The sequence below is a fragment of the Myotis myotis genome, unplaced genomic scaffold, assembly GCF_014108235.1.
Source record: "Myotis myotis isolate mMyoMyo1 unplaced genomic scaffold, mMyoMyo1.p scaffold_m19_p_16, whole genome shotgun sequence".
NCBI lineage: Eukaryota > Metazoa > Chordata > Mammalia > Chiroptera > Vespertilionidae > Myotis > Myotis myotis.
In genome coordinates, this window is record NW_023416320.1 from 10,489,979 (window position 1) to 10,512,349 (window position 22,371).

Genomic DNA, 22,371 nt, shown 5'->3' on the forward strand with positions numbered 1-22,371 from the left:
TGGAGGCCTGACCCCTACAGCACACAGTGAGAACTCTTCTGGTTGACAATTTATTACTTAACACTGTGCCACTGTCTCTGGCGAGCCTTCTTGTAGAGGCTGGGAATCTCAGCACTGCATTCCCAGAACTCCTTGCACCTTACCCTGGATAAGTATACTTTTTCCACAACCAGGAAAGCAAGAAAGGAGGCAGAGGCCATGAGGCTGCTGCCTCAGTTATTTCCTCTGCCACACACAGCTATGAAGACGTGGTATTTCTTTTTATTAACAGCAGCATTCCAGCATCCAGTCACCAGCCTCCCAAGTGCTAAGGGGTGGCTGCCTTGGCAGTGGTAGCTCTCTAATCCCTGCACAGCCACAGGGAGTGAGAGCATTCTGGTTTACTGACCTCAGCAGTGCCAATGGTAGCCTCTGGATTCATTGTCCTGATCGCACCAGTAGTAGCTGCATTGAAGGTCACTTTGGACTCCTGGAGGCCTAGTTTACACAGCCCTCGCCTCCAACTGCCTCCAACCTCTCCATTGATTTATTAATGTCCACACTTCTGACTTAAATCTGTCTGTTTAAAATACCTAGAGTAGTTTCTGTTTCCTCCAATAATCCCTGACTGATACAAGCCCATTTGGATATAACCGTTCAACCCTTAGAACCACCAACTAGGTCATATTACAGAGTGTCCACAAGGATATCATCAAATACCTTGTCAAATACTTTTCCAAAATCCTAAAACACGAAGTCCAAACCCTACATTTTCTCTAATGTACAAGTTTAGTGATGCTGTCAAAAAAAGGCAATTATATTACTCTGATCTGATTTGTTTCCACGAAACTAAGTCAGCTCATAATGATCCAGGTCTTTTTTCCTAAAGAACTCACAGATGTTCTTGTTCCACCACTGACTTGCTATGAAACCCTGAACAAGTCATTTATCATTCCCAAGTCTCAATTTCCTCAGTGGTGAATGGTAGTGACAATCCTACTTTACAGGGTCCTTGTGAGGAGTCAATAAAACAATGTATGGAAAGTCCTGAAAATAATGTTTGGCCCACACTAGATGCTCATTTACAGACAGTTATAATTTGAGAAATTCATCTTTTTCTCTTTTCTAAAAAAAAAAAAAAGTAAAATAAAATTTAAATTACTCTTTCATGCTTCCATGACACTTTACCCATTTTCTCAGAGATATCAAATTTCACAAACAGTGAGATATAATAGTTCTCTCACCTGCAACTTATCACAATACACACGACTGAGCATTTCGGGAGATGTCAGATCAGCTGAGTGTCTTTACCATGCCATTCAAATCGTTCATATTTATGCTTGTGCTAATCTGTTCATTCTAGAGATCACCAATGTCTCTAGAGTCCCCTCTGGCTATCTGACTGAATAAAGAGCAAGGTGTTGCAGGAGGCAGGGAAAGGCTGGAGCAAGAGTTTGCCTTGGGAAAAGAACAGTTGCTGTTCACTGGCTCGGGTCTCCAGTCCCAGGAAGAGCAGGCCTCCCTGGCTGTGTGGGAAGCAGGGCTGGCTCTCTAGATGCTCCAGTTTTCCAAGTTGTTGGAAGGACAAACTGACAGGGTATCAGGTAAAGATTAATCTTTATTAACCTGCTGTATTTAAAGCACGCTGCTAGGTGCTAAATGTATTTATCTAAATTAATCCACACTTACATACGCAGACAAATATACATCACTGAACCTGAGAAAACATTAAGTCACACACAATTAAAAGTGGTCTGACTTTAAATCCCTGGCTCTTTCCACTACACCGCATCATTTGTTCAGAAAATATTTAATGAACTCTTACTACTGTGCTAGGTATTGTATTAAGCACTGGGAATACAGTGGGGAATAAACAGATAATCATACAGAAATAGGGAATTATAATACAGTGTGACAATTGCTATTCAGAGTAAAAGCATGAAGTGAGATGGTTGCCTATGGGAGGGGCACCCATCCCTAACCTGGGTCAGTAGAGGAAGCAAACCTCTTAACACGTTAAGCGCGAGCCTGTTTTGTCTTCTGGACGGGAAGTATAGTGTCAGTCACTGGTGACTGACAGGGCACTTAATGTGTTAACTGAGCCTGAGAATTAGCCAAGGAAGCAGGAATCTAAACAAAGGGAGGTACCGGGCAGTGCAAAATAGAGGGATTTGGGCACATAAAATCCCAAAGGTAAGGATGACCATTTTAAGAGCTGAGGAGCTAGAAGAAGAATAGTGAGACCTGAGAACAGAAAGGTAAACAGACAGCAGAGAATATACTGCCTTTTAACCCATGTTGGGCTCTACACTAAGAGCAATGGGGAGTCACCAGAGGGCCAAAAGCAAAAAAGAAATGATGAGATCTGTATAGGGTAGGGGACTAAGACTGGAGGCAGGGGATCAATTAGGAATCATGAGGCTTGATGTTGATTCAATGATGGGGTGAAGAAAAAGAGAGGTTGAGAATGACTAATTTTCCTATCTTACTCCAAAGTCCATGTTTGAAACACCTGCACAGCTTCTCTAACTCTCACGTGATAACATTTCAGTTTTTCCTGTAAGTAGGAAGCAAGGTAATCTACTGAAACTGCGAGGAGAGGTGGCAGGGAGAGATTTAATGAAGGTCTAAAACAGCCACTGTGTAGCATGGGAAAGAGCTGAGCAGAGAGACATAGGCCTACAGGAACATTCTGAGGGCCCAAATGGGGGTGAGTGAAGGCCAAGAACTGGTGGTCGCCATCTGTATACATGTGAGAATGTCTCCATGGGCACTCAGCAGCCATAGTGAAGATGCACAGAAGATGGACAAATAGATTGGTCCATGGTCACATTTGCCAGAGAGGGAGAAAAGACCAATAGGGTAGAGGCGGTAAGGATACAAGGAAGAGAGTGAAACTAGCTTGTAACCTTACTGGAGAGTGTGGCGCTTCATCTGAAACCAACCGAAGATAGTCCTCTCAGCGCAACTGCAGCTCCCAGTCCAGCCCCACTCTCTAAGACCAGAAACTATACCACAGAGACAGAGCTGCGTAGATCTGAGCTGAACAGGGTAAAAGGCCCCGGTCTTCTCTTTGCTGAAATGACTGCTTTCCCAGAGTCACCCACAAAGAAATAACCTCTACTATCTCATCAATTTGATGACTATGGATTCCTTGACCTGAGCCTAATCTACTCTCTTTCAGGACAAAAACTCTTAAATGTTGATTTACTTAAAGACAATCAATCTACTTATACCCACTGTTAACCATTCATAATTCTCCCTGACACTCACCAATCTGGATAACGTAGAGATCTCTGTGTAAACACTTGCTGTTGCCAGATTGTGAAAGATCTTGGTTACCCAGCTCAATCCTGCCCATAGATGGATAATGAGGAGGCCTGAGAGAGATGTGAACGGGAAGAATGGTAGGGGAGTGCAGAAGTAATGCTGTCACTGCTAAAAACAGATTTGGAGAGCTCTTCTTGGGAGATGCCCCCAGGTCCATGCCATTTGTTTTAGAAGGAAAGATATTAATATCTTATTAAGTGTTAGCTACTGGTTTTATAAAAACACATTTTTTAGATTTATCAACCAATGGTCATTGGCACCAATTCAACACCAACAAGAATCCGCAAGTTCGGGTGTGGTGAAGGAAACTTTACGCAGGGATACAGCAAGGTGGTGAAAACAGCATGACTACAGAGCGGCCCTGGGGCCAGGAGGCCCTGGGGGCAGGACCCTCTCCAGCGTGACAGCTCTGCTCTGCAAAGGTCTGCTCAGCACTATGCGTCTGCTCCACTCTGCTCTGGGGAGACACCTTTGGTGTTTCAGCTCAGTCAGGAGACTCCTCAGTGGGAAGGGAAAGTGCACTCCCATTCCATTTTTTTAAAAAAAAAGATCAAATTCTAAATATTTTTTGTCACTTTTGCCCACTTTCCTTCAAAAGATCTTTTAATAATTTTGCTTCCTAGAGTCAAATCAACACACTTTTCCAGAAGTAAGGAAAACAGGTTTGTAATTTCATATGCCATGTGCCCCAACTGGGAATTGAACCCGTAGCCTTTTTTTGGTATACAAGACTAAGCTCCAACCAGCTCAGCCACCCGGCCAGGGCACTGCTATGATCTTTTTAGGGAACAACAACACTAAGGACACATTAGCAAATGAGGCTTTGACTGTGGACATAACCTGAGAGCTCGTACCAATGAATCTAAGAAGTTTTAAAAAAGATTTAGATCCTAAGAAAAAACAAAAAGTAATGATGTGGTTTCAGGAAAAGTTCAGCCTCAGTAACTTCTTCACCTTTTTTACTGCTGCTATACTACAGTAGGACAGCCCTGGGGGTCACATTAATGGATTTTGGGGAACATTAAAGAATAATGTCTAAATTGGAAAAACTTAAAATACACTCACAGCTGACTCATGGGGTTTAAAATTTGCAGAAGTACATAAAACAACTGCAACTATATAAATCACTATCTGATCAACTTAAATGTGGGCTTTCAATAAGATCTCAATAATATGATCATATAAACATGAACATATTGAAATGAAATTTCAATATGATTTTCAAAAAAATCATACTTAGGATATAAAATTATAACATCTAGTGAATGATTTCTGTGGCTATCAAAGCTAAAAGTCACTACACAATATATATGGAAATCTGTGATGTAATTTAATGTCTGAAAATTGTCATCACATATCTCTTCCTTGAAACATAACATTCTAACATGAATTAGATTCCATAAAGACTTATGTTTTTTTAAATAACTTTTATATGCTGATGACCAGCTATATGACTGCATGGAAAAGTTGTTTATGCAGTTTCATAGGTAGCTCAGTAGCTCACTAGAGATACAAGAAAGCACTCAGTGACCATCTAAATGTCTGCTAAAAGTTAGAAGGTCTAACTAAAAACCTGTATCAGCGTGTAGAAAAATGACATAAAATATCTCATAAAGTCTTCTTGATCTACAGGGCACAGGACTTGTACCACAACACTAGCTGGCTTTGGAGGCCACAAGACCATCCAGTGCAGCTGGGTAAGCATGTTAGGGGTGCAGAAAGCCTCTCCTAGTCAGAAGCCTGGCTAGGAATTTCAGGAAACCCAAGTCTTAGGCTGCTTTCCAGAGCAAAGTCTCAGAAGACCCACCAGTTGTGGGATATAGAAAATTCATTACCCCTCGCCTCCCATGGTTAACTATATGGCAAATACACACACACACACACACTCACACACACACACACACACACACACACATAAATATAAAGAAGTGCTAGTCTGTGAGACTTTGTCTTCACCGCTCTGGAAGTAACAGACATCAGAGAGAATGTCTTCATCGTCATTTTAGCCCCCGCAGCACCCCTGGCACTGTGCCTCACACATGACAAGCAGTAGTAAATATGCACTGAACTGAATTTCATGCATGAATATCCCTGTCGCTTGAGCCTTATTTCTAATGTTTCTTTTTGTCCCACATTGGCCCTATTTCCTCTAACTTGCACCCCTGTGTCACTGTGCAGTTCACCTGATCATTTAGGCAACAGGAAATAATATTAGGTTGTATTTATTGGAACAGAATTTTTGATTCACTTTTTTCTTATTGGAAAAGTAAATAAAAACACTATCTTTTATACAAATTATGTTATGGGTAGGCATTCTTCAACAAAAAAGTTCCATAATCCTAAACTAGAGATGTGCTGCTTTCTGCTATCTTAAAAAAATTATTTTTAAAATTTACTAGTGTTAAATAAAGCAAAGAAACAAAAATTTCCATGCTGGCTATAAAAAGTAATACAGAACTATCCTGGTTTCTATGGACATATACTTTCAAAATAGAAAATTAATATTCAATGGAAAAAAGCCACATACTTTTCATAGTTCCATCTTCTTCTTCTTCATCCTCACTGTTTATCACCATGGTCCCCAGGTCAGACTCTAACATCGTGCTGTTATGCTCAATCATGGTCTGGGCCCCTTCACTCATGGTGCTTGTGGCCCTCATGGTGCCCACGCTTTCCGAGCTGGTCTTCACCATGGTGTGGGAGTCCAACTCATCTTCATCCTGCAAGGAGAACACTGCAGTGAAGGAAGGCTTTCCTAAGACAGCTGGATTTCTTAATTCTCAACATATTTTCAATCATGAAAAATACTATTACTACTAATTTTAATGTAAGGATACACATACAAATGTTATCATAAGAGTCAAAGTTATCCAAAAGAACCTAAAGCTTTAGGTAATTAAAGCTATCTCAATAGAAATTGATGAAATAGAAGGCTGCTAGCTATTTTTAAAATAAGGGTGGAAATATGTAAATTATCAACAAATGCATAGCAAAGAATATAGTGACAAAATAAATTAAAGAGCACATTAAAGACAACATGTTGACACTTATTATAACAGCTATAATAAAATTTATAACCTTATACAAAGGCAATAAGCTTTTCAAAAAATTGTGATAAATATACATAACATAAAATTTAACATTTTAATCATTTTTCAGTATATAGTTCTGTGACAATGAGTACATTCATAGTGTTGTGCAATCATCACCTACACCAATTTCACTACACCCAGAACTTTTTCATCATACCAAAGAGAAACTCTGTACCCTTTAAAAAAATAACTCCCCAGTCTACCCTTCCCCCAATACCTGGTAACTTCTATTCTACTTTCTCTCACTATGAGTCCTATTTTCCCAAAGTTCAACCTGAGTCCCTAGCTGCCAAAAACTCCTATCATGCTGTGCTCATTCTGTCTCCCTATCTGCTCATGCCTCCTTCTCTACCCAGAATTCTCTTTCTTCTCTATTCATTTTAACTAAATCACACCTAGTCCCAGATCAAGTATGTATTACCTTCATGGCTAATTCAGTCTTTACTAATTACCCTCTTTTCCAATCTTCTGTAGAATTTATAATCTGCATTACACACTTTTACATTTAAATTTATGATCTCATATTGTAACTGTGTAAAATCCTTTATAAACATAAGTATCATATAGATAAGAATGCCTTACAGTACTTCTGACTTTACTCAAGTGTTTCATTCAGTATCCCATTATACAGGAAACATTATATATTTACTTTTTCATAGAATTATAAAATCAGGGACCTTTAATAATTCAAACCTTCATTTTATATCTGAAAAAAACTGAGGCCCACAGAAAGTAAGAGATTTTCCCAAGGCCACACACCTATTTAGTAGAGCTGAAAACAAAACAAAATAAAAACCTTAGAACTTAAAACTTGAACTAAAAAACTAGTTCCTTCATTTTAGTCCATTATTTCACTAAATACATGTACTTAGTTACATTTAAATTCTGACCTACTTGCATGCTTAAGAGGCACAGGCTTACAATTTTAACAGCTATGTCACCAGCTCCTATTCCCAGAGTCCCATACAAATTATTTGGTCATTCCTACTCAAAGCCACGATCTTCTCCCATTTGGCTTATTAAAACAGCCTCCTAACAGTTTTCACTGCTTCCAACTCTTGCCTCTTTAGTCTCCCACACAAAAGGCAGATTGATCCTTTCAAAAGACAAATCACATCGTGTTACTCTCCTGCTCAAAACACTGCATTTGGCTTCCCATCACACTTAGAATAATATCCAAAATCTCTGTCATAGCCAAATGTGATCCGGCCCAGTAATATCTGCCAACCCCATCTCCTATCACATTCCTTCTCACTCATCAAGTTCCAGCCATGCTGGCCTTGTTTGCTGTTTCTTGAGCATTCTAAGCATGTTCCTCCTCCAGCCTTTAAGTTGACTTGTCCCTCAGCCCGGAATACCCTTCCACACCAGCTCGATCCTTTACTTCAATCAAGTCTCTCCTTAGATGTTACTGCCGTAGTGCAGCTTTTCTGACCACCAATCTAAAATTGAAGTCTCCATCATTCTTTATCCTTCTCTATTCTTTATAGCCCGAACCTGGTTTCTCCACCACTAGAATGTAAGGTTAATAAAGGTAGAATATTTCTTTTTCACTGATGAATCCACAATGCTTAGAACACCTGGCACACAGTAGGTATTTGACAAAAAATTTATTTAATGAATGAATCAATTTATTTTTTCACTCATTAGTTTATTCAATGAACATTTATTGCACATTTACATGTTAAGTCATGAACCAGGCATTGAGATCAATAAATTACAAGGTATTCTAAGTGCTGTAAGAAAAGTGCTGGCAAGTACAATGGGAGTATCAAGAATATAGCCTCTGGCTCTGCCTTTAATAAGTGAAGAAAGCCTTACAGAAGAGGCTGCCTTTAACCTAGGTTTTGAAGGATGAGTAGACTAGGTATGTAACATATGTAAATAAATTTGAGTGGGTACTTTACAGTACTTCTTTCTCACAATAGAACTACTCAGCTCAAAAACGAGAGACTGAATTAAGTGTCATACATTTATACTGCGATAGCACCTTGTGCTTTTGCTGATCATACACTTATGACACAAAACTGCAGTTGTCTGTACAACTTACTTGTCCAAATCTCCCATTAGTCTCTAAAATCTATAAGGGCAGTAACCAGATCTTGCTAACAGTTATATTCCTGGTATCCAGTACAAAGCCTTAGTCTAATTACATAATCTATTAAATGAATGGTAAAGCCCTCACTTTGAGGTGGTGCTAAAACACAGAACCAAGGACAATGCCATGTAAGGTTCTAGTGTAGGGCTTTATTTAAACCTACTTATTATTTTAAAACATAGAATGACTATTGAAGAAACTTTGGGAAGAAAATAATGCTATTAACTAGAATTACATTTAATCATTAATCTAACAATGATTAAAATAGTCATCATCAATGAGTTATTAACACTATGCTAAGGATTTATTGTAGGCTACTCCCATTGTACCCTCTTATTAATCCTGTGAGATATTATTATCCCCATTGTACAAATGATACACCTGAAGTTTAAATGGGTCTAATAATTTATCCAAGGTCATACAACAAATAAGTGGAGGGAGGAGCAAGGATTCTAACCAGGTCATTCTAATTCGAAAGCCCAAGATCTAATTTCCAACTGAATAAGGCTTTTAAGTTATCTACAGAATTTCTCAAGTCTAATTTAATTTATATTACAGGTTAGCTAGAGCACTTTTCATTTTGCTAAGTTAAGAGATGAAGAAACCCCAGGCCAGTGTGGCTAAGTGGTTGAGCGTTGACCTATAAACTAGGAAATCACAACTCCATTCCCAGTCAGGACACATGCCCGGGCTGCAGGTTCAATACCCGTATGTAGTATGTAGAAGGTGCTGATTAATGATTCTCTCTCATCATTAATGTTTCTCTCTCCCTCTCTATTCCTCTCTGAAATCAATAAAAAATATTTAATAAAAAAAGAGATGAAGAAACTAACATACATAAATAAACTGATTTGTACTTGTTCAAAAAGCGAATTTTACAAAAAGTTGGGATTTACTCTTCCCAGTAGATCCCACTGAAGAGGGAGTGAGTGAAAAGGGAGGAAGGGAAAAGTTGGATATTCTATCAGTTCTTTTAAAAAATCTACTGTTGGATTAATATTTTATCGTGGTTACAACCAGTTTATTCCCAAAACACTAAATCTATTTTTATATGTGTGAGTCATTGTCTTTTATCCTTATAAGATTCAGTGCTGTGACCATTAAACTTAACAAGAAACATAACATCTGGTTGGTGTGAAATAATACTTTGAGTCTTCCTATGTTCTATATTAGAGATGAATATACAAAGGGATAATGAAGTCTGCACCTCTGGATTCACACAATTGGCTTAGATAATCTATAAAATTATAAAAACACTGAATCAAGTTGGGAATGATTGCTTTACTGTTTATTATTATTTTGTTAATCCTCACTTGAGGATGTATTTTTTTCCCATTGAATTTTTGAGAGGGAGGGAGGGAGGGGTAAAGGGAGGAAGATAAAAAAGAAAAAGAGAGAGAGAGAGAGAAACATCAGTGTGAGAAATACATCAGTTGGTTAACTCCCACACACCTGATCTGGGACTGGGGGTTAAACCTGCAACTCAGGTACGTGCCCTTGACCAGGAATCAAACCTGAGACCCTTTGGTGTGTAAGGTGACACTCTAATCTGAGCCACACTAGCCAGGGCATATTTTTACTTGCATAGTCACTTTGCTAAAGGATGCTAATCTAATTTACAAATTGTCAGTAAAAAAAAAAAAAAAATAGCAATAAAAAAAAGTGAGCACTCAATTCACTAATGAAACAATGGCACTCAAACAGTAATTAATGAAGTCCAGATGGAACGAGAACTGGATTGTATTAAATTAGAAAACTCATTTGGTGATGGTATTAAAAACTCTTCAGCAACACTTTCTACTTTTTGAAAATCATTAATTCTGAAAAACTTGATATTATACATTATTGTTAAAATTTCATTTGATACTTTTTATAATAAAATAGTTATTTACAATGTTTTTCTAAAGCTATACTTCATTTATATGTACTCTGTTATTCCTCACAGAAGAAAAGCAGAAGAAAAACATGTTGATACTTCATAGAAAAAGGTCTGCAGAGCAGATGCTTCCCACTGCAGAAAGCAGCCAATTCCAGTAAGGAATACAACAGCATTTTCAATCAGTGGTCATCATGTGCCAGGAATGCAAAACACAGTACTGATGATAATCCAGGTTATGAATCATAAAACCCACATGGAATACAAATATTTGAAAACATTATTAGGAAATCCTACTCCATTGCTAAGACAGATTTATGCTACAACAGTCTGAGAAATAATCACAGACTACATTAGGTATCTTTACATTTGCAATACCTACTACCTTAAAGGATTGGTAACTACTACTTGTCTGATTTTAAGGAGATTAACACAAATGTTTTAGAAAGCATTGGTCATTTGCAACATTGAGATTGTTCAACTATTCTTAAATAGGTATCTTTCTCATTGAAAAAATTCTTATTATTTTATTTCTCTTCCTGAAATAATATTAAATATATCTGCATTGCCAATGCAATACGTAATAGGACATTATCAGTATAGAGAGCAATTTTCAACCAATGTGCCACAAGAATTTTTAAAACATGCAATACCTGGGTATTTAGTCAGGGGCACTGACCTCTTTTCCCTTTGACTGTTAAATTAGAATTGACAACAGCCAACACAACAATAGCCATCTGGTGTGAATGCCCTGTCTTTTCTAAAAATATTTATTTTATTGATTTCAGAGAGGGAGAGAGAGATAAACATTAATGATGAGAGAGACTCATTGATCCGCTGCCTCCTACATGCCTCCCTAATGGGGACCAAGCCTACAACCCAGGCATGTGCCCTGACTGGGAATCGAACCGTGACCTCCTGGTTCGTAGGTCAATGCTAACCACTGAGCCATGACAGCCAGGTTAAATGCCCTATCATGAACCATAAATATATAGGTCATATAATAGAGTTGTATCTTACTGGTTGTGTTGCATAATAAGGTTGTGTCTGATTGGTTAATTCTTGGCACCAGAAATCCTTATTTATATACAAGTATAGGCTCCTGACTTTTTAAAAAGTCACTTTGGAGCAAAAAAGAGCAAGTATTTGCTATTATTGTTTTTTTGTAAATCAATCAAAATTATACCTACTTTTTTGTCAGATTGGCAAAAAAATAACATTTTTTGGTGTGCTGTGAATTTTAGCAATTAGTTGATGTGTGCCAAGAGATTAAAAAGGTTGAAGCTCAATGGTATAGAGCAGTGATTTTCATGGCTTTCATTCAATTAAACAATTCTAATGAGTATGCATTCTGCTACAGCATGAAAAAATTATTTTCAGGGAAAAAATAAATGTGTAAGATATATAAGTAAACCAATTATACAAAAAGTAGCAATATTACAGTCTGTCCAGATTATTTAAAACCTCTTAGAGGTGCGAATCAGGGATGGCACTGACAGCAAACATAACAAACATGCTATAAATGCATCACGGAGCTTTTAATATAATGAGGGAATCCCCACGGGCCCCAAACCACTGGGAATCAGAGTGAAAATAAACTAAATCTGACCTGAGGGCTGACTTAGGGGCCTGTGATGATGGGGTATCTGTTTTAGTGGATAAAGGGGAACAAGAAACACATTTTGGGGTTCTAACATAGAACTGAAACCCCTGTTAAAGATTGGGACTCTTGAAGGTCTATATCCTCAGTGAAAAGACGAACAGCAAAAAAATGTACTCAGAGGTAAAGAAGATGACATGCAAACTTGTCTGTCTCACATGGGCTATAGGTAAAGATGAGGAGGAGTGGACTGGCGATGGTGATGGTGCTTCCCTTTAGAATGTACAGGCATGGGTTTGGGCTTTCTAACGTTATCCTCGTGGTCTATGTGGATAGACCCCTATGAGAAATTAACCTAAAGCTCCAGTACCGAAACATCCCGAGGGCTGATGGAAACAAAAACCTACACTACATGGATTCATACTCATCCTTTAACCCAGAACTCACATCATTCGGAGACAAAATCCAGCTAAACTTGAGCTCACAATCCAAAAGATAAACAATTAATAAACAAGTTACTGCCCTGGCCGGTTGACACAGTGGATAGAGCGTCGGCCTGCGGACTGAAGGGTCCCAGGTTCGATTCCAGTCAAGGGCACATCCTTGGTTGTGGGCACATCCCCAGCAGGGGGTGTGCAGGAGGCAGCTGATTGATGTTTCTAACTCTCTATCCCTCTCCCTTCCTCTCTGTAAAAAAATCAATAAAATATATTTAAAAAAACAAAAAAATAAATAAGTTACTGAGAATGGGTAGAAACAAGACACAACAGAATTAAGATTCCCTTGCTACTAAGAATTACGTTAGTCCCCTTAGAAAGCTGGATCTTTCTAAGATAAACATTTCTAGGAGAAAGACAGAAAAGAGTAGATTAAAAAAAAATAACATTCTAGAGCAAAGATATTTGCCTTGCTAAATAAAATAAATAAATAACATTCTAGATTAAAAAAAGATAACAAACACAAAGGTAGAAATAGTCTAGCTAGAATGGAAAACAGTAAGTTTGGTTGCATTAAGGCATGGCCTACAGCTTATAGAGTGCTTTAAACAGTGGGAAGAGGCATAAATTGCTTGGCAGAGGAGAGATAGGAACCTGGGAAACTAAAGGATGAATTAGAGAAGAAGACTGGAGACAAAAAGACTGGAATCAGAAGGTTATTGAAATACAGATTTGAAGTAATTGGAGCCTCTACTAAGAAAGGTCACATAGAAACAGAAATGACAAGTCAAATCTGAAAGAAATCATGAAAGAATCAAAATATTCTAGAAACTTGCTGGACACTCAAATATAATGGATCAAAGATAACTCCAATATTATGAACCTAAAGAGACCAAACTGACTCTAAAGAGAAAATTGTAAAAGATTCTAATTTGAAATGATGACGACAGAAAACAAAATAGATAATGCCAATTATTTGTAATGAAAAAATGACTTAATGAAATTTGCTACTTCAGCATACTAGTATAATAAAGACACTGAAAAATGATTATTAATTTGTGATGAAAGAGTCAAATAGATCAGCACAGCATGTGCAATGCAACTTCAAGGAAATGAGCATAAAATTGGGGAAAACCGTGCCAGGAATCTTTTACTTCTCTCCTTGTGCATCACTAAATCAGGGGTTGCTAATTATGTTAACATGCTAGCCTGTGTCAATAGATGAATTTCAATTATTGAGGTAAAAAAGGCAAAAATCAAAGGGTCCTATTGCACATCTGCTTGTATTTTTCACAACATGGATGAGCCCTATGTACCATTAAAGTAAAAACACTCTCTCTAAAAGCAAAGTGAAACTACTGCCTGACCCAAATTCTGTTTCCACATATGGTAAAGGATAGCACTGACTCCACTGCCCTGTTATCAATACACCCTGTAGTATCTATTGTTTCTATGTTACAAGTGAAAGGCCCACAGTAGGGTCAGCTGGTTAACTCTGGTCTCAGTACCACATTCAAGCCAAACTGAGCTCAGAAGTACTGAGAAAACATCAAAAGTATTCTCCTTCAAATACTCGCTCTTAATAATTAGAGCAGATAACTAACTACTTAATAAGCAGATAATTATTAAGCAATGCTTCAATGTTTGACAGGCTGAAAGCAAATAAATTATCTACCAGTTAACAATTACTAAGATTTGCAGTACCTGAAAATCTGTACAAAGAATGAACTTTCTTTTCATTGTTATAAGTAGGTGGTCCTTCTATTTCACTGCAAAAGCAGCATAAGAGCTTACTCAGCTGCTGTCTTTGACATACCTGTCCCTATCAAACAGAAATTTCAGCTTTCATAGATCCTAATGCCTTTGTATGTTCACAGGCATGTTTTAAAGTTCCATCAAAGCTTTCAGGATCTCCAAGAGTCATAAAAGACTTGTTCATCAGTACAACAAGCCTAAATGGTGAGAAGGCGTGTGGGCAGGACTTCAGAGGCTCAATGGTGCAAGACTGCACAAGTTCTTGGCATTATATTAAAAGTTTCCGAACAAAAGATTATCCTACATCCCATGTGCACAATATTGATATACAACAGAGTAAATTAAAAGTAAAAGCAACCTTAAACATGACTATTTTTTCCTCTCACAGCCAAAGGCTTGTCAAAAGATTAACAAAATATAAAGAAAATTATAAAAATCAAGTATTTTAAAATAAAAGTAACACCTTTAAAAACTGTTGTTACAAGAAGTTTATGAAAAAGCCACAAGAGGGCACCAAAGACAAAAGACTAGGACAAATCAATTGGAGACTTACATAGATAAAACAGGTTCACAAAACAGATTATTACATTTACTAACATATCAGTACCTTTAAGAAATTGACTAGTGGACAATGACTTTAAGAAAAAACTGACATATTTTAGCTTTGGCCAGGTGGCTCAGCTGGTTGGAGCATTGCCCTATACACCAAAAGGTTGTGGGTTCGATTCCTGGTCAGGGCACATGCCTAGGTTGGGATACATATGGGAGGCAAGTGATCAGTGATTCTCTCACATCGCTATTTCTCTCTCTCTCTCTCTCTCTCTCTCTCTCTATATATATATATATATATATATATATATATATATCTTCCTCTCTATCTAAAAATCAATAAACATATCCTAGGAATAGGATATATTTTAAAATGCCATCACCACTGTCAATGAGTAAAACAGAAATATGTTTAAAATATATTTTTATTGATTTCAGAGAGGAAGGGAGAGGGAGAGAGAGAGAAACATCAATGATGAGAAGCATCAATCGGCTGCCTCCTGCATGCCCTCTACCGGGTATTGAGCTCGAAATCCGGGTATGTGTCCTGACTGGGAATCAAACCATTAACCTCCTAGTTCATAGGTTGACCCTCAACTGCTGAGCCACACTAACGAGGCACGTTAAATTTTATTTCTAACTAAGCAATATCTATGTTTCTAGGGGCATGTTGCCTATATTCAGTAATAGGAAATATCAAATATTCATATTACTTTATCATTGCATTCTAAACTGCATTTATATAAAAGATTTATAATTATAACCTTATGTTCCTAGAACAAACATAAGGGCTAATTTATCTTTGAAAACAATTTCTTTTTCTTATTCTTTCTTTCTCTTACTCCTTTTCTGTTCCATTATGATAATTATTAATAGCAAGCAGAAACTTTAATATATACTTAGCAAAAGAAGTATCACTTGCATAAACTTAGAAATTATAATATAAAATGACTTTAAGAAGTCAGTTTCCAAAACATACAATTGAAGCACAATAAACTAACAATATTAATTTTAACATGCAGTTTACACTACTGAAATTCATGATACAAATGAAATTCTGGAGCAGAGGAGTGTCAAGGCAACAATAACAACAAAAAATTGCCCCCAAACCAAATACAAGGTGTCCCTCCAAAAATGTATATACACTTTGAGTAATTATTAATTCCAATGGATTAAATCTGAAAAGAAAGAAACATCAACTGAGCTATCAGCTGCTAAAGGTGTATGCATTTTTAGGGACATGCTTTACTTATCACATGTTTGATTTAAGCACAGCTGATCAAATATTTCACATACTATTCATTACACACCTTATTATTTTAAAATGCAAATACATCCTATGTTGATGATACTCTTATGGCACTATCCTCCTATATAATAAAAGGCTAATGTGGAAATTGACCAAACAGCAGAACCACCAGTCGCTATGACATGCACTGACCACCAGGGGGCAGATACTAAACACAGGAGTGCCCCCTGCTGGTCAGTGCATTCCCACAGCCAACCTCCCACAGCCGGCCAACTTCCCATGGCCCCTCCCCCCGCTGGCTGGCACCGATGGGCCCCAATCAGTACTGGGTGAAACGGCCCCTACCAGCCCTGAATACTGGCCAGGCGGAGGGGCCCCACCCTTGCACGAATTTGTGCACCGGGCCTCTAGTACTAAATAATAAGGGGTAAAGTAAAACCTATTATAAAGCAATTTTATACATACATTTATTGATTCAATAAGTATCAATTAAGTATTTATATAGTAAACACTTATAGCATGCCAAGCAATGTGCTAAGATATAATATTTGTCCTTAAGAAATGTACAGTTTGGTGGAGTCAGAAAGTAGAAAATGAAATACAGTGAGATAAATACTTTCTTAAGGGAGCAGGGTGGGCACTGGCCTAACTGGACGTGGAGGAGCATTAAGGAAGCTCTCCCTTTCCAGAGGAGTCAATGACAGGGATGACTCCTGAAGGATGAGTTAAGCAGGAAAATGAGGGTGAAGTAAGTAGTCGAGGAAAATGCAGAACCTATGCTTTTCTTTAAAAACTTTTTGAGCAACCCCATCTTTGCTGATGGTTTCTCTATTAGCTGCAGAAAGCCTGCTGTTTCTCTAATTGCCTGAGCTCTCCCTTGGGATTCAAACTTGCATAGTCAACTGCCTGCTACATAACATGATGTGGATGACCCATGCGTGCCTCAAATTAAACCAATGCTGACGTGATCTCATCTCACTCAGAAAGCTGCCCTAGAAAGAGAGCTGCTGGAGTGTTTCAGGCACAGCACAGTATGTGGAGAAGAAACAAAGGCTCTGACTATTCTATCGAGAAGTTCGGTTGAGAACATATTGTTGCTGATTTGTTCCCTTTTTTTTTAATGGTCAAAATATAACTACATTTTTAGGCTGAGGAGTAAGGCCCTAGTAGAAAGGGATAACATGATTGAAATGGCAATCAGAGAGGGGCCTTTTAAGGGAGTAGGAAGTTGGAAATCAAGGGGCAATAAAAGAAGTCCTGCTCTTTATGCATATCTCTATCACAGTACTATCATGCTGCACTTTGATCAGGTATCAGTTTATTTGTTGCCTTCCCCACTAGACTGCAATCTTTTTGCAGGCAAATACCATGTCTTATTTTTCTTCTGTACAAATTTTTATGATGGATAAAAGGTATATCCTCTGAAACAGGGAGAATGAAAAACGTAGTAAAGATACAGAAACATATTAAAGTTAGAAGGAAATTGAAATCTAGAGTGCAGTAAAACAAGAGAAAAATAAGTTATAAAAATTGGAAAGAAATAAAACTACCTTTATTCATAGATAACATGAAAGTAGAAAATTTCAAAGAATCTACCCAAAAACTCCTGGAAATAATGAGTATAGCAAGGTTACAGGATATAAGGGCAATATAAAAAAAAAATCATTTGCTTTCTAAATACCAGCAATAAATAATTAGAATTTGTAATAGAAAAACATTTTTAATAGCACTAAAACACATTTAGGTCTAACATTATGTGTACAGAATCTATGTGCACTGAAGAAAGAAATCAAAGCTCTAAATAAATAAATTCCATGTTCATAGATTGGAAGACTCAATATAATTTCTTCCTAACTTAATGTATAGATTCAATTCAATCCCAATAAAAATTCCAACAAGCTAATTTGTAAATGTGGACAAAATTATTCTAAAGATTATATAGAAAGGCAAAATACCTAGAACAGTTAACACAATACTGAATAAGAAGAATAAAGTTTAAAGACTCACAGAATCCAATTTTAAGACTGCTAGAGTCCCAGGTGTACTTCTTAATGGGCCAGCATACGAACTTACATGGTCCCGATTCCTCCGAGCCCCACCACCAGGCAATGGCTTTGGAGTAATCCAGGGATATACAGTGAGGAACTGGACTGTTTGACATTGGGACAGAAACATGGGGGCAGCTTTCTCCCAGACAGGGGTGCTCACAAGGGTGATTGTTCCTGAGGCAGAACCTCCCCCATCACAGAGCTGACTGGCAGCCATATCTGAGTTTCCATCAGCATGGCCCACATTGTTTGCTCCACCCTGGTGATTTCCTGAGACCCTGCCCCATCCAATTTGCTGCCCCACCCAAGCTGTTTGCAGCTGCTTTTCCATATGAATGGCCTGTCCTGACTCAGGCTTCAGGCTTTGCTAAAATCTCTTAAACAAGCATCAGCTGGAATCAGCATACCCCAAAGCTATCAATAAAAGGCCCAAGACCCAGCACTAATACCAGCCTGACTTGCTTCACAACTGGGCTTTGCCTGGGCACTTCCTAGACCAGGGGTGGGCAAACTTTTTGACTCGAGGGCCACAATGGGTTCTTAAACTGGACCAGAGGGCCGGAACAAAAGCATGGATGGAGTGTTTGTGTGAACTAATATAAATTCAAAGTAAACATCATTCCATAAAAGGGTACGGTCTTTTTTTTTTTTTTAGTTTTATTCATTTTAAACGGGCCGGATCCGGCCCGCGGGCCGTAGTTTGCCCATGGCTGTCCTAGACCAATACAAATAGCAGCCATCTGCAGATATCTCTCTGTAGTTCCTGCCGGGTGGCCTCAGGCAATGGCTGACTTTGGACCTCCCCTAGAGGCCTCAGAGCTAGTCACCTGGTGAACAGCTTCAACCATAACAGATTACAACTCTACCCATCTACAAGCAACACACTCAAGGGACAGACTCAGTGAGCACCAAAGCCCCACTGAAGCAAGTCCTGCTTCATAGGGGTGTCTCCTGCATATAAGCTCTTCTATTATAGACACAGCCGGTCCTCACAGCCAACTGGCCTGGAGGCCAATTCCTCCCAGTGATGACAACTCCTCCCAGTGACACCAATCAAGGCTCAACTACAACAAGACTGTGTACACAGCCTACACAGGGACATCCTAGAGTGCCCAGCTCAGGTGACTAGGGAGGCTGAGCCACCGGGCCCTACAGGACACCTATTACACAAATTTAAATTGGCCAAAAGACACTCCACACAATGAATAGAAAAAGATCTCCGCCAAGGCACATCAGCATGAAAATCTTAAATAACAGGAAGAAAGTGAAGATCTAAAAAACTTCCATAAAATATTAAAAGGATTAGGCATCAGAATATCATCTGCCTTGTCATCACCAATACTGGTAAGTTAGAAAATATACCAAGGCTTTCAAAATGTTAGGGGAACATTAATGCAGAACTTTATACCCAGAATTTTTTTCTTAATATTATTTTATTTTTCAATTAGTCTACTTTTAATATTATTATATACTAGAGGCCCGGTGCATGAAAATTCATACACTGGAAGGGGCGTCCCTCAGCCTGGTCTGCCCCCTCTCACAGTCCAGGAGCCCTCAGGGGCGGGAGGTGACCCAGCGATCAGGGGAAGGCGATACCCCATCACACCTCTGCTGCTGCCAATGCTGGCAGTGCAAGCCTCGGCCGGTCCTGGTTATCTGAGCCTCGGGTGGCCCTGGGCAGCTGGGAAGCCACCATCTGAGGCTTGCTTGTGCCTTGAGCTGGCCCTGGGCGGCTGGGGGGCTGAGGGGACTGGGGGACTCTGTAGGCAGGTGCGCGGGGCAGGACTGAGGAGACTGAGCACCGCCATCTTGTGGCTGTGGGCGCAACCATCTTTGAGGGTGGGGCAGTCAATTAGCATATTCCCTCCTTATTGGCTGTGAGAGCTGCCATCTTTGAGGGCAGGTCAATTAGCATATTCCCTCCTTATTGGCTGTGGGCACTGCCATCTTTGGGACAGCATGAGGGTCAATTAGCATATTCCCTCTTTATTAGATAGGATTGGCATCAAGTGTACAGCATCGTGGTTAGACAATAATATACTTTACAAAGAGTTCCCTCTAATATTTCCAATACCCACCTGGAACCATACATAGTCATCACAATATTGCTGACTACATTCCCTATGCTGTACTATACATCCTCATGACTATTTTGTAACTACCAATTAGTATTTCTTAACCTCTTCTGCTTTTTCACCCAGTCCTCCAACCCTCTTCTCCTCTGGCAACCAGAATTTTATACTCAATCAACAGTAAAGGTAAAACTGAGAAACAGTCAGAAATATAAGGCCTGAAAAAACAACTGCTCATGTTGGGAAGCTCCTGGGAGAAATAGTTAATCAAAATAAGGAAGTAAAATGAGAAAGACATGATCCAGGAAACAGGGGATCCATTACACAAGAGAAGAAAAAGGAATTCCTAGGATAATGTTGAAGGGAAGTATTGGGGATGACAGCTGCTCAAGACTAGAAAGCAATCAGTTCAGGTTAGAGGAGGACAGAGGCTAAAGAATGAGTCAAGGAAAAAGTATAACACTAATAAATGTTCTGTGTTTGAAAGGGGAGTTTACAGCTCCTGCAGAGAATGTGGGGATGTAGCCTTTGAGAACAAATTAGTAATAGGTACGTAGAAAAATTAACAAACAACAGTATAAAAGCTAAGAAAATTAGTAGCTATAGAAATCACAAAAAGAATATACAATCACAATATATTGTGTGTTTACATGGTTGTGACTATGTAATACTGAGTAGGGATTTTTTTTTTAATTATGATTTAATGATAAGGGGGAAATTAGAGAAAACAAGTAATCAATTCCTTTTTAAAGAATTTCAGTTTTTAATCAATACTTCTATTTCAAATTTGACATAACCTTATCAGAAATTGTATAACTGCTAAGACATTGTTTACTTTTAAAAGTACTAATAAATATTTGACTGAATAGTGAGCATAAAGTATTAAAAAAGGAACATGAAAACTTAAAAGTAAAAATCCTAGTTATAATCTTGCTTCCTCTCCAGTTTTGTTTTTAAAATGCACTGTAAATGGAAGAAACTAGTTCCTTAAATGTCCCTCCTGCTTCTCTAGTAACTCATCTTCTAGTGTGGCACTCCTAGATACTGTGCAGACCTTATAAGCCACTAATAATTAATTCTTAAGATATCAGAAAAAGATAATAAATATTTAATACAAACTAAATATATTTTGAAATTTAATGAAAAGTACCTCATTTGTATAATGAAACAGTAAGTGCTATTGATATAAAGAAAAAAATTATAGAAAAATGACTTAAAAGGAAAAAAATCACTTTTTTGAGGGTAATTACGAACCGAATTTTCTTCCTCCTCTTCCAATTCTCGCTGCTGTTCTTCATGTCTTTTAGCTTTGATCTCCATAGCTTCTGCAATCAGGTCTCTTAAAATCGACACAGGCTTTGCATTCTTGATAAAAGGATGCTAGAAAAGTAAGATTCAAAGGTATAATTTTAAAAGATTTATCTGAATTATATCTAAAAAATGTTAAAACAACATGTAAATAAATGCAAACCAGGATCTTCAATGATTGTTCTTTCATCCAGAATTAAATGTATAGGTTAAGAACAGAGAATACTGCCCTAGCTGGGTTGGCTCAGTGGATAGAGTGTCAGCCTGAGGGCTGAAGGGTCCCAGGTTCAATTCCGGTCAAGGGCGCATGTCTGGCCAATCCCCAGTAGGGGGCTTAATCCCCAGTAGGAGGCGCGCAGGAGGCAGCCAATCAATGATCCTCTCTCATCATTGATGTTTCTCTCTCTCTTCCCCCTCCCTTCCTTTCTGAAATCAATAAAAATATATTTTAAAAAATAGAGAATATTGCCCTAACCAGTGTAGTACAATGGTTAGAGCACCAGCCTGCATGCTGAAGGGTTGTGGTTTCGATTTCCAGTCAAGGGGTTTTGCCTGGGTTGCAGGTTTGAACCCACACCCCAGTTGGGGCACATTTGGGAGGCAACTGATCAATGTGTCTCTCTCACATCTCTTTCTTTCCCTCCCCCCACCCCCCACAACCCCTTTCCCTTCCACTCTCTCTCAAAATGACTGGAAAAAATATCCTTGGTTCAGGATTAACAAAAAAATTTTAAAAACATAGAATAAGTCAGCTGCTTTAGAAATAAAATTTTACTTTTTGGTTTACTTGTTTTTAAAAACCATTAAAGCACAAACACAAAAATGCAATCCTGTTAGTAAAACTACATTAATGAAAACTACCTTATAGATGTAATTATCCAAAGGGAGTTTAGAGTAGGTTGGAAAAACGATAAAATTTTTTTAAAGAATTGGTGATTACATTACATATAAAAATAAAATTATGTATTAGTTACAGAT

At 38.2% G+C, this 22,371-nt stretch overlaps 1 protein-coding gene across 4 annotated transcripts in view; it reads right to left on the reverse strand.

The window, feature by feature from the left end:
* STK3 (serine/threonine kinase 3) overlaps positions 1-22,371 on the reverse strand; it is a 226,744-nt gene that overhangs the window by 71,630 nt on the left and 132,743 nt on the right. For all 4 annotated transcript variants that reach the window (XM_036337848.1, XM_036337845.1, XM_036337847.1 and 1 more), the window contains 2 exons: positions 21,340-21,465; positions 5,837-6,029 (listed from right to left, as the gene is read on the reverse strand). In XM_036337848.1, the coding sequence (XP_036193741.1) occupies positions 5,837-6,029; positions 21,340-21,465 (319 nt within the window). The remainder of the gene's footprint in view (positions 1-5,836; positions 6,030-21,339; positions 21,466-22,371) is intronic.